The sequence below is a fragment of the Engraulis encrasicolus genome, chromosome 24 (assembly GCF_034702125.1).
Source record: "Engraulis encrasicolus isolate BLACKSEA-1 chromosome 24, IST_EnEncr_1.0, whole genome shotgun sequence".
NCBI classification, from domain to species: domain Eukaryota; kingdom Metazoa; phylum Chordata; class Actinopteri; order Clupeiformes; family Engraulidae; genus Engraulis; species Engraulis encrasicolus.
The window spans coordinates 10,998,757-11,012,269 of record NC_085880.1 but is presented as its reverse complement, the minus strand read 5'-3'; the positions used below and the strand labels follow the sequence as shown (position 1 = coordinate 11,012,269).

At 44.1% G+C, this 13,513-nt stretch overlaps 1 protein-coding gene across 1 annotated transcript in view; it reads right to left on the bottom strand.

Moving 5' to 3' along the window:
• Positions 1–322: 322 nt before the first annotated feature.
• Positions 323–13,513, bottom strand: part of abcg5 (ATP-binding cassette, sub-family G (WHITE), member 5) — a 22,120-nt gene continuing 8,929 nt past the window's right edge. The window contains exons 5-13 of the mRNA XM_063191333.1: positions 12,694–12,826; positions 11,358–11,497; positions 10,814–10,943; positions 10,021–10,234; positions 9,436–9,641; positions 4,644–4,782; positions 3,914–4,099; positions 2,228–2,340; positions 323–1,116 (exon numbers count right to left, since the gene is read on the bottom strand). Coding sequence (XP_063047403.1) covers positions 932–1,116; positions 2,228–2,340; positions 3,914–4,099; positions 4,644–4,782; positions 9,436–9,641; positions 10,021–10,234; positions 10,814–10,943; positions 11,358–11,497; positions 12,694–12,826 — 1,446 coding nt within the window. The 3' untranslated portion in view covers positions 323–931. The remainder of the gene's footprint in view (positions 1,117–2,227; positions 2,341–3,913; positions 4,100–4,643; positions 4,783–9,435; positions 9,642–10,020; positions 10,235–10,813; positions 10,944–11,357; positions 11,498–12,693; positions 12,827–13,513) is intronic.

Here is a 13,513-nt window from a genome sequence, read left to right as displayed (position 1 = left end):
GCAATAATTGACTGTGTAAAAGAAACATAAAAACAAAGGTATAATTTTGCTTGCAATAAGGCCATGTTGTAGTAACATTGTTCTATTTCAACACAGAAGTATCTGGCAATTGCACTACTCAGTAAAGATGGGTATTCTTTGGAGAAAAAACTATGCACCATGCCTTCATGCACTTCTAGAAGGAACAAGCCGAAGAGATGGCCCAGGCCAAAAGAAACCAAACGGTAACACTTTATTTTAATGGTTCACTATTACAGTGGATCTACCACATTAGGTACATTGTAATAACCAGTGTAACAGTATTTGATGGCATGTAATACCAGTGCAATACTATGTACAGTACCAAACCTAACCCTACAACATTGGTACATGGTGTTACACTGGTATTACATGGTATTAAATATTGCTACACTGGTTATTACACTGCACCTAATGTGGTAGATCCACTGTAATAGTGAATCATTAAAATAAGGTCTAACCAGAAAAACACCCCATTGCTTGTCAGTTGACAGTGTTCTGCCACACTTGTACACCCTGCACCAGTTGACAGACAGATGGATCCCATCTCCAATCACTATGTGTGGAATTGCATAATTCAGTTTTTATAATGATCAAAGAATGGGCTAACTACTAAATACAAGCATAAAGCTTATTTTATACTCATTCATATGTATAAAATGAAATATACATGGTGTTATTAAGTACGGTTAAAGTCTCTTGTTTGACCGTAACCAGAGGTTAATACAGCAACACATAAAATACCAGAATACAGTGCTGCGTACATTCTTCGGTATACTTTGTTACATTGCTGCTCTAAGCAAAAATGTTGCTATAAAAGAAACAAGTGCATATCTAGATCTAGAGAATACACCATCCTCCTGTCTGTCAGTGTTCGATTTTGTTTGCGACGGTATGGTGAGCATTGCCTGCCTCAGCGGCGTATGATGCGGTCCCGGATCTTGAAGGTGATGATCCCCAGTATGACGAGGGCAGGCAGGAAAGAGTAGAGGAGCAGGAAGTCCTGGGTGTAGCGGGACAGGGCGCCAGCATAGCCCTGTTCAATCACCTTATCACCTTCTGTGATGGCACACGCCCCAGGCAGCAGAGACGTGTCACCTGCAAGGGTGACATGAGTGACAGGTTCATTAGTGGTTAGACTGATTTCTTTTGGGGTCCAGTGTTTCCCACAGAAATTTTGGAAACTATGGGGGCAGCAGGGATTTTTTGCGCCGGTGTCTTCTCACGCGGGCCTTTGGGGGGGGGGGGGGGGGGTGGGGGGGGGTCTTCTCACGCGGGCCTTTGAGTTTTTTTTTATATTGCTCCCAAACCCAAGTTAACTATAACAACTTGAAAGGCTTTTGATCCCTCTGTCTTTCAAGCACTTGTGGTTTTCTCTATAGGATGCATTTACTCCAGGAGGAAAATGCGAAGGAAATCGCAATTGAAATCGTTTTTAACAAAAACGGAAATCGTTAAAAAATCGTTTTTTTTACATTTTAGTAAACTATGGCGGCCAAATTTAAACTATGGCGGGCCGCCATAGTTTCCTCAATGTGTGGGAAACACTGGGGTCTTTTTTGACTTTATTCGACAGGACAGTGTGAGAGGTGGACAGGAAGCGAATGGGGAGAGAGATGGGGAGGGGTCGGCAAAGGACCCGGGCCGGGGAATCGAACCTGGCTCAGTCACATGGTAGATGAGTGCCCTACCGGTTGACCACGGCAGGGCCAGTGGTTAGAATGATTATGTGTAGATATGAGTATGTATTTGAAACGTGAAGAATTCCGTATTTTTCTATCCAATGCTTGTCAATGCAAGTAAAAAGGAAAAAAACAGACATGCACAAATGTTATTTTGTAGTAAAAATGTAAGCTGGCCTTAAAGCTTGTATTTTCAGTGAGGAGGACGCTACAGTGTTGAAAGACAGACCATGAAGAGACCATGGCAGTGACCAGCAGTAACCCCTATGGGTGGCTATTGTATTGAGCTTCGGTTACTGAATAACTTGGGAGGTTTTATAAAGCACCGGGAAGATAAAAGCCATTTACATCTCGGAGAAGGTGGTGAAGTGACAAGGAATACAAGTTGTACGTGTCAACAATGAAATAAAAGCACATTTTGTGTGTGTGTGTGTGTGTGTGCGTGCCCAAAGGAGTTAAGTAACTTGTTTTTGGAGCAGTGTGTGTGTGTGTGTGTGTGTGTGTGTTGCAAGGAGAGGGCGTCTTACTGCAGGTAAAGTTGAGTTTGTGGAACTCTGTGACGATGAGCAGTTCACAGCCGTACTTCTGAGGGGTCAGATAGCTCAGCCACTGGAACACCTCTGGCATCTGCTGGTAGCTCCTACACACACACACACACACATTTTAACAACTTTATTTATGCCCGCAATTCATAATATCTACTGTATATACTGTATGGACATAAATGTTATGTCACACACACACACACACACACACACACACACACACACACACACACACACACACACACACACACACTTATTTAATGTCCTTTCATCAGAAGACTGCAACTTCTGCAGACTGGCATAATAAAAAGGCATGCTATTTCACACTACTGCATTCCACATTTTGGTTCAACATATTTTCTTTTTAAAGCATGGAAGGCAACGCTGTCACGTGACCAGCCTCGTGCGAGGTTTGTACATTTTCCACCGTCATGACGAATTGCTGTTGCTACACGTGAAAATGCTAGCTGTGCCCTGACTAAAACTATCCACAGAGTTTCCCATACATTGAGGAAACAATGGCGGGCCGCCATGGTTTGAATTTGCCCACCATAGTTTCAGAATCCCCCAGGGACGCACACACCAATGGAGTAATGCACACACGAACGAACGCATGCATGCACGCATGTGCGCACACACACCAGCACCTGTGCGTGGTCTGAGACAGCAAGTCTTGCCAAGAGGAGACAACCTTCAGCTCTCGAAACTACCGGTGCCCTAATGCCCCTGGACCATAAAAATGTTGGCGGAACACCAAGTTATCATCTCTGGGACAATGCCAAAAATGTCAATTAGAAGATTCTAAAAAGATATTTGCAAAGCCATTGGACAGGGACATTAGGCCTAACTCAACACCATAGCCACCAGTGAAAATACAGGTTTTACATGCACAGTCAGTTTCATTATGTTTGGATTTTAACTTTCGCTGGATTTCTTTGGAGAGTTGGAAAACAATGTATTTTTGAAAAGTATATTGAGTAAGCAATTAAAATAACAATGTTTGCATTTGCACAGGTGTCTGCATGGCGGCCATCTTGGATTTTTCTAAATAGTGTCCGAAAAACCTAAATTTTGTAATTTATCCACTTCTGAATAAGCTAGAACATTGATTTCAACTGTTAAACCTACATTTTTAGGGTCACTGAATCCAATGGTGGTAGGACTATTGTTCTCTGACATTTTGTTACCATACTAATTTAATTGAACTACTCATTTGTAGTATTTATCTAAGTAGATGCATGAAATGGCTTTGCAAGTAAAGTGGTGGTTTTCAATACCGCAGGAAGGCAATTTTCTCAGGTGACTAGGTCTGCACAGTTTTTCCGCTGTGCCGGCAAATTTGTGTTGCCGCAGCGAATTTCGGTTGCTAAACGCGAAAATGCTCTGCTGTGCCCTGACCAAAACCATGCCTAACTCTGACCTGTCAGGAAAGCAGCGTTTCTGTCGCTTTACTTTTGCCCAGAACAGCGAAACAAGCAAGGGAAATGGCAAAATTGTGCCCTGACCAAAACCATGCGTAAACCTAACCTGTAACAGGACGTTGTGGAGCAGTACGAGTAAACATGCAAAGTCGTGATGCACAAACGCGATAGACGGTTCAAGTCAGCATGTTATCTTAACGCTCTGGTATGATGCCATGTTGTTTTTGTACTGTATGTGCCTCGGTACCTGAGGAATCCGGAGCCGACGAGCAGGCCTGCGATGTTGAGCAGCGCGACGCCGCTGTTGACCATGTTGGGGTCCTGCACCACCCCCAGCAGCACCAGCGTCAGCAGCTCCCCCGTGATGTGGGGCACCATGATCACCGCCGAGAAGCACATGAAGCGACTCACATCCGGATGCATGCCCACCGTCCTGTGGAACAAGACACACACATACGCAGTATTACGCACATACACACACACAGAAAACATCATACAACAAACACAAGGAAACACATACACAAGACTGAGAAGATCACAAGGACATGCACACGCTGTTTGTCTGTGTACCTGGCTGATTACCTGTCTGGTCTCTCTCTCTCTCTCTCTCTCTCTCACACACACACACACACACACACACACACACACACACACACACACACACACACACACACAGCACATGTGCCATATTGTTTCTGTGTGGTTAAAAACAAATGCAGTAGTGCTGGGGTCCGTTTCTCGATTCTTGTCGTTGCTAACCGTCTTAAGACCGTCTTAAGACCATCTTACCGTTCCCTTGGATTTAGTGGTGAGCGTCGCTGTCGAGGGAGAGTTGAGTCGCTCTTACGAAGGACTTTGCTAACGACGATAGCAAAGACGCTTTCGAGAAACGGACCCCTGATCACCACAAAGAGCAAAAGCAAGGAAGGTCTCTAGAGTCTAGACTGAAGTGAGTGATGTGACTGAGTGGCACCCACCAGTATAGGAAGGATGTGAAGATGAAGACACTGATGATGCTGAAGGGGAGGATGTGGACGATGTAGGCCAAGAACAGTTGCCACTTATGGTACAGCCCGTCCTTACTCTCCTGGTCCGATATCGCCCTCAGAGCAGGAACTACACACACACACACACACACACACACACACACACACACACACACACACACACACACACACACACACGCACACACACACACACACACACACAGAAAACAAATAGAGAATACAAAACATCAGTATTACATTACCAATAAAAAAATGTCTCAACTGCCTTTAACACTTTTTGCCTAGTCTACATGCTGTGATGCTGTCTAAGATAAGATGGGAAGGTGTTTTCATGTTTTGTTGACCTAAATGTCAGACAAACATGCAACGTCATTACATCGTTGACCGTAAAAAGCACCTGGTTACGTGCGGTCAACGTGTTACATATCTGTCCAGTTGAGCTGCTCAGTACACCATAAACATCTTGGACCTTCTTCAGGGGGTACTGTAGCTCAGTCAGATTTATGCCTGTCTACTCTTGCAAGACAGTTTAGTTTGATGACTTCAGGGGGAAGAAACCCATAACCTTCATTGGTCATTAAAAAAAAGTAAAACCTAGGACATACAGAGGTGTAAAGAGTAGAGTAATAAAGAAAAAGGTCACTTGGGTTTGCAGATCGATACTAAGTCTATGACCTTCAGAGATTCTGTGTCTGATCTTCAAGTACTTCTTTGTGAACTCCTTACATTAACACATCCACTTTTCAGAACTATTGGGAAAAGGAGTTGAACAGTTATGGTCGTGCTACATACATGCACTCCCTTAGACAGGCACACATGCATGCACACACTCTCACATGCGCATGCACACACACACACACCATGTAAAAAAACCTTTTTGTTCTTTTAGTTGCCTTTTTTAGTGACTGTTTAAGTAATACTAGTGACCTACATGTATGTGTTCTTCACTCTGCCCAGCAGATTTGTCTCTGGGAACACTTTTGTGATATCTAGTAACACTGTAGACACACACACACACACACACACACCTACACACACACACACACACACACACACACACACACACACACACACACACAACACACCCTCCTAGTCCACCTTCTGGAGCGCAGATGAATATGGTTGGGGTCGGTAAATACTGTCGTCTCCTTTACGAGCTCCTTATCCACAATCAGCGCCGCTCAGATAGTGAAGACGAGGGAGGCGATTATGTGAGTAGAGAAAAGAGTGTTTCGGTCGCTGACCTCTCACCCCGATACTTCTGACACAAACAAGACAGCCCAATCACAGTTCCAAGCTTTACTTGTCCGTTTTATGACGTGAGGCTGTAGGCTACATAACTGGCTGACCTAACACGTGCAGTGTGTGTGGGTGTGGGTGTATGTGTGTGTGTGTGTGTGTGGGTGTATGTGTGTGTGTGTGGGTGTAGGTGTGTGTGTGTGTGTGTGTGGGTGTATGTGTGTAGGTGTGTGTGTGTGTGGGTGTATGTGGGTGTAGGTGTGTGTGTGTGTGGGTGTATGTGTGTGTAGGTGTGTGTGTGTGTGGGTGTATGTGTGTGTGTGTGTGTGTGTGTGTGTGTGTGTGTGTGTGTGTGTGTGTGGGTGTATGTGTGTGTAGGTGTGTGTGTGTGAGTGTGTGTGTGTGGAGCGACACAGTGGGCGACTTGTAATAACCCATCTTTTTCCAAGGAATACATTGGATATTGTACTATGCACAGTGACTTTTGACACTCCTGGACACTTAGTTGGTCACTCTGTCTCGGCTGCTATGTGCCACTCAGGGCACATGTGACACTGTGTGTGTGTGTGTGTGTGTGTGTGTGTGTGTGTGTGTGTGTGTGTGTGTGTGTGTGTGAGAGAGAGAGAGAGAGAGAGAGAGAGAGAGAGAGAGAGAGAGAGAGAGAGAGAGAGAGAGAGAGAGAGAGAGAGCTGCCTTGGGCTGAATGTATGCGAGTGAGCTATAAACTGTATGGTTAATATACAGTATGTGTAAGGATGTCTGTAATGTCTCGTGTGTAATGTCTTCTGTATTTATGTATGTACTGGACATATGCTACTTGACACCTTAATTTCCCCCTGGGATCAATAAATGATACTCTACTCTACTCTCTACTAGTTCCAACAGTAGGGCAGGGACACTGTCATTATTGTATCCTTTCGTGTTTTAAAGAACTATACTAATGGGTGTGTAATCTACGATGGTCATAAAGCACAGTGTATAAACAGCAGTCAGTCAGTCAGTCAGTAGAGGTCTAAAGCATCCACCATTATTTACTGGGAGTAATTTTGAAAACATTTATCAATACTGAGTGACATGTGCGAACATTTGCTGCTTTGATACTGTTGCGAAAAAGGTGCAATCCCTTAGTAAAAAAAATCGTGAAGCTGATTTCGGTTTCATTATCTATCTCAGTAAAAGCACAAAACCAACAAAAGGATTATGATAAAGTGTGTTAACATTGCCATGAAATGGTGAAGCCAGCACTAGTCTAGGCCATACCTGCAGCTGAATTATTACCTCCGCCAGGAAGTTATGTGATCGCCCGAATTTGTGTGTGTGTTCGTCACGCTGCTATTACATGGCCTGCCCGAATTTGTGTGTTCGTCACGCTGCTGCCCGAATTTGTGTGTTCGTCACGCTGCTATTACATGGCCTGCCACAGGGTGCGCAAGGACCACTGAGGAGGAGCCCTGAGCAGCACCACTTACTAACTGGCGTACCTTCACGCAGCCACCTTCACGCAGCCACACCGGGGCAGAGCTTTGAAGTGAAATGCATTAGCCTACCGCAGTCAAAATCGCTATCAAAAAGCAGCGTTAGCTACAGCCTCGCAGATCGTTTAAGTTCACAATGCTGTCACAAAACATTCATATAAAATGAAGCTCAAAGAAAGGCGCGCACGAATTGCGTTAGTCCACGGTGATTTGCTGCTTCCCCAATCCCCGCGCACTGAAGCCATCAGTAGCCTACTGCAAACATTCCATAGACTAGTGACTAGACTTCATAACGAATGAACGCTGGAGATGCGGCGAACAGTGATTTTCAATACGAAATAGAGAGCAGGCCCGGGTGCCGATCAACTGCCCACAGCGCCAAGAGCTCGCAATAACCCTCATGAACGGATTCCCATAGGCTATTCACAGGTAGGAACTTCTCCAACAAGTGTAAGGATCTAAACTGTCTCTGGGTAGGCAATGATTCCGCCAGTCGAGTTGGCATGTCTCTCGCTAAGCAATTGCGTTTGCACCACAACGTTGCTGTCACGATATTGCAACAGCTAGAAATGATAGAAGTGGATTTACCTCTCAAAAGTTTGTTTAGCCTTAAGAAATAGCCCAAAACAATAACTGACACTCCACAACCATCCATGCACTGCCACTGGATAAGGGGATTCTTGCACATTTCATTCTGATTCAATAATTAAGTGAACGGCTCAAAGTAGCCACAGTATGTTGTCTGTCTTGTTATTACAAAAAAAATAATATGTATAATAATAATATAATAATATAATATAATATAATATAATATATAGGCCTATTAGCCTACTGCGCGGTGGGGACCGCTGCACTACTGTAGAATATGTAGGCCTACTACGGGTGTTGGCCAATGAAAATTGTGCTTTTTAATTTGTATTTTGTTTTAGATGGTAGCCTAATGAAAGGCATGCTGCCAATCATCAACAATGTGACTAATATGTAGCAATGAGCTTCAAGGCTTAAGTGCATTTGCAAATCACAGAAGGCATAGGCTATAGCATGAACAATCACTTTGCCAATAAAACAATCAAAGGTGAACTAAACAGACCACAGCTAGAGGACATGGAAATGATAAAAGAGACAGATAGAACTATAATTTGGTTACGACTTGACGGTTCAATTACCTGAACACAAATGCTATGTAGCCTATAGGCCAAAATGCATGAAACCACATCATGTCCAAAACGAACTGAACTTCCTTGGCGGAGGTCTGCGTTCTCTGAATGTATTTCTAGTTAACAACTTGTAAAGTGGACTTTACGATTCAAAAGTCCCTTTACAGCCATACAATGTTTGTGTAACAGCACATACCCACCATGTGAAACATACCCACATGTAAACATGACTTAAATACTTGTAAGTGAAGTTAAATGCGAACAAGGAGCCAGCAAAAGATTTTAAAGTTGTCTTTAGCTTCATTGACAATCTCAAGAGTGACAGTGACACCAATTTGACTGTCCTGTATAAAGCATAGAGTAAGAGAGTAAGGCCTTGTCCACTTTGTCCATCAAAACTTGAATTAGCTTCAGCCATTGTGCATATCAATATATTGGCCAAATTTGACGTGTCCATGCGTTGGTGTCGCACATCGTGCAGTTATCTGCCGAGCTCTTGGTGGTACTTCAGCACCACGGCCAGCAACGCTATTGCTACTGTCGATCATCTTATGCCCAGTTGTAAACATAGAGGCAATGCCCGACATTCTATTTCAAGTCCTAATACAGACCGTTTTTGATTTCTACGTTTTTCAATTGCCGAGTCTTTAAAATGGCAAAATTCTATCTTAGAACGTCGCACGAGGCGAATAAATCTTGCCGGACAATTGCTTGCGATGGTCCTGAGAGGTAAAATTCCAACGATTGTCGTGTCGAAAGTCATGTAGTTTGAGCCCGGCTTAAGATGACGTATGCAGTATATTAACAGTGCAAAAGCCAGCCCTAGTGAAGTGTATAGTATAGTCAGAGATTCTCTCTACTCTCTCTGGTATAGTAGTGTAGTGTACTCACACAGGGCCACAGCGTTGAGCATGCCCGTGTAGGGCGGAGCTCCAATGACCTGGTAGATGATGCCGATGCGGTCTTGGACCGCCCCTTTGCTGACGTCATCGTCCAGACGCAGGACGAAGAAGACGATGAAGAGGCCGTAGATGAGGTTTTGGGAGAGGCGCATCAGAACACCCATACGGTCCCGAGACAGGTTCCTCATGGTTCTCCTGTTGGGAGGAGAGACACTAGTTTACTCATCCATTTTATTTCATTTATGCATTCATTCATTTGTTCAGGTGGCAAATCAGTTCATCAATGTGTGTCTTCATTCAGCTATTCATCCACTAATTGAACCACTTCATTAATAAAATCAATCAACATGTAGAGTTTATTTATCATTTTTTAATTTCATTCATTCATTCATTCATTCATTCAATCAATGACCCAAGAGAAAGGAGCTACTAAACCATTTAGTATTCACAATGTTGGGGGAGACAGAAAGAGAGAGAGAAAGAAAAAGAGAGGGATATCGAGAGAGAGAGAGAGAGAGAGAGAGAGAGAGAGAGAGAGAGAGAGAGAGAGAGAGAGAGAGACTCTTGTCTGTACCTGAAGAGCACTCCTAATTTTGCCATGCTGCTGGGGGACTCCTTGCTCTTGAAGGGGATGCTGGCTTTGTCGGGCCTCTGGCACGCCCACTGGGTCTTTTCCAGCATGTTCTGGTAGATCTCAGAGCTCTGATAGGCTGACGTGATCTGGTGCATGCGGGCCGAGGTGGCCGCCTCCCGTTCACTGCAGCGGGTGTCCACGGACGTCAGGTCCACTGCCAAGCACAGGGAATCATGGGTAAAAAAGTGTTCTTTCTCTTGTATAGTTTTCTGCCTGGTAGCACATTCCTGTTCCACCAGTGGCTGTGTTACAACAACTTAACTGCAGCTCAGAAAAAAAGGAAAAAAAATGGAAATGCTGCGAGGATCCAAACTTTTCATCACAGGTGGGTAGTAGTAGACATCAAAAAATAAAGAGGAGGAAACTGGCACTCCGGTTGCATTATTTTGTACTTTTCTTCAAGGCAAATGGACTGACCGACGCGTTTCGACCTGCACTGTCTTTATGCAACCGGAGTGCCACTGCAGTTTCCTCCTCTTTATTTATTTATTTTTTACTTTACTGCAGCATTACTATGATATTACACCTTGATTTTTTTCATTACCATTCTGTCAACAACAACCTTACAACAGTCTCTTTGGTTTTTTTTTTTAACAGTGACAATTGCTGTCTGTCTGAAGTGTGACACCAGTGAAGTGAATGTGATGTTACCCTCAATACCAAGTGTTGATATTACAGGGCAGGCCACATGATGTGGGCCGTATCAGGTCCAAAGTACAGGATCTAGACGTACCGTACATATCAAAAGGGTTGCAGTACTCTGGGCACTCGTAGCCCTGCCCGCTGAAGAAGTCCACCATCTCCCCTGGCTCGCCACAGAAGACCAGCTCTCCCAGGCTCATAATGGCAATCCTGCTGAACACCTGCAGCATACATACATACACATAGGCCTACATACATAAAATGTAACATATTCTCACTCAACTCATACTTAACAACTAAATGAACTCACATAATGTACAGAACAGTGACAGTGTAATAATATTAAAAAAGAACTATAAACGTTTTAAAAATAACTATAAAAATGTGGCCATACATTTTATGCAAAATCGCAAAGCCTTTATTTTATTTCATGTCAGAGTTTTTGTGGATAATGGCAGATACAGTGCTCTTATGTGGCAAAATTAAAAGGACTAAACTAAGGAGGGTCTTCTTTGCACACCTGTAATTGTAATATTGTGGTAAAGAAATAACTTCACCACGAAACAGCAGTTTTATGTTAGAAGTACAATTCATATCTTGCCATGACAGATACAGAACACTTCATTCTGACTCACCCTGAAGAGTTCTGAGCGGGGCTGATGGATGGTTACTATGACGATGCGATCTCTCTTTGCCAACTCGGATAGCAACCCCACGATTTGATTGGCTGTCATGCTGTCCAGGCCTGTGGTTGGCTCGTCCAGAAGTATAACCTCTGTTGTCGTGACACGTTGATGACATCACGTATCCCCAAATAGATTGTGAACAGAAAAGAGCACACGGGGGAGGGAGGGGTGGACAAAAACAAAAAAGATGAGGAATAGTTTGACAAACTTTTCTACTTTGTCTACTTCACTCGCTCGCAGTGTAAAATAAAGGCCCCTTGGAGATAGGTCTGCCATCTCTCTCGTTAATTTCGCCAATTAGGACAATTAAAAGATTGGCCTTTGTGTGCGAGGTGGAGGGGAATTAAAAGTGGCATTAAGTGATTTATTTATTCATTTCCAAGCTTGATGAGGGGACGCCTCGGTTGGGAACGCTTCATAATTGGCTGGAGTGGTATCAGTAATCCTTTGCTATTCTTCCTCCCCGGCCTCCACCCACCCTCCCCTCCCCTCCATGAGGTGCACAAACACCCTCCCATAGGACCGGCCTTAATCCTGCCGGTCTGATAACCTGTTCATCTGTGCATTTGCCTCTCTCTCTCTCTCTCTCTCTCTCTCTCTCTCTCTCTCTCTCTCTCTCTCTCTCTCTCTCTCTCTCTCTCTCTCTCTCTCTCTCTCATTCCAGCTTCTTTTTGCTACTCCTGTCTGTCTTTTCCACCTCTTCTTCTTCTTCTTCTTCTTCTTCTTCTTCTTCCATCAACATCTTTGTCGTCTCTTAGAGGACCCTCAATACGTATACAACAATTTGTGACCTTGGCTTTTCAGGTTCCATTTCATCAATGCCACTTAGTGTGTGCAGCAGAACACTCATTTTACTCAAGAAAATGGCATAGGAGACGATCTGGATATAGTATTTCTTATTTCACAAATGCCCATATTTCATTTGGTTAAGTAATAAATCGCCTAATATCTCTGTGTGTGTGTGTGTGTGTGTGTGTGTGTGTGTGTGTGTGTGTGTGTGTGTGTGTGTGTGTGTGTGTGTGTGTGTGTGTGTGTGTGTGAGTGTGTGTGTGTGTGTGGGTGTGTGTGTGTGTGTGTGCGCGCCCGTGTGTGTGTGTGTGTGTCTCTGTGTGTGTGTGTGTGTGCGCGCGCGCCCGTGTGTATGTGTGTGTGTGTGTGTGTGTGTGTGTGTGTGTGTGTGTGTGTGTGTGTGTGTGTGTGTGTGTGTGTGTGTGTGTGTGTGTGTGTGTGTGTGCATGTATGCCTGCCTGAGTGCATGTGTGGAAGAGTTGTGCTCTTGACTCACTGGGGTCCTGCAGCAGCTGGCTGGCGATGGACACTCGTCTCCTCTCTCCTCCTGAGATGCCGGGGAAGATGCGGCCCCCGATCACACTGTGGGCCACATGCCCCAGACTCAACTCCGCCATCACTGCACCCACCTGCACCACAACATGGACCCTGAGATTACACAGCTTCACAGACATAAATACTAACATGTTCCTACATGTTCTGTCTTTCGTGATCCTATTTCATGTTCATATGCTTCATGCTACATGCTACATGGATCCATTGACTTTCACTAGCTTAGCTACATACTCCCTCTTTTAACTTGTCTTAAAGCAAGACAACGCTTAACATGAAAAATAAGACACTTTACCACCTTTATAAACCCTGGCCAACGATTTTAACTGTATTAAGCCCCCAAATAGTGGCATACCCCTTTAAGAATACAGAGTTTCAGACATGCAGCGTTTTTCAAAATTGGGGTCGGGACCCGGGGTCGCCTGGAATTCAAATGGGGTCGCCTGAGGTGTGGGAAAAAACATGGATACTGAATACTGATAAATATACTAATTAATTATATAAATTAATATTCTGATTGAATTCACCATAGAATCTTTTTTTTTTTGGTTGTGATAAAAGTGTATGGGGTCCTCAGAAATTTGGGATGTCAAAATTGGGTCCTTGTCCTAAAAGGGTTGGGGACCACTGCAGTAGGCAGTGCAATATCTAGTAACATGTCCCTATATGTTGGAGAGCATAGGATTCCGATTAGGATTTGGTTTCAGATGGTAGTCGCTGAGAGACTGACAGTCACTGAATTTCACCAGACCATCTGAGAAGTT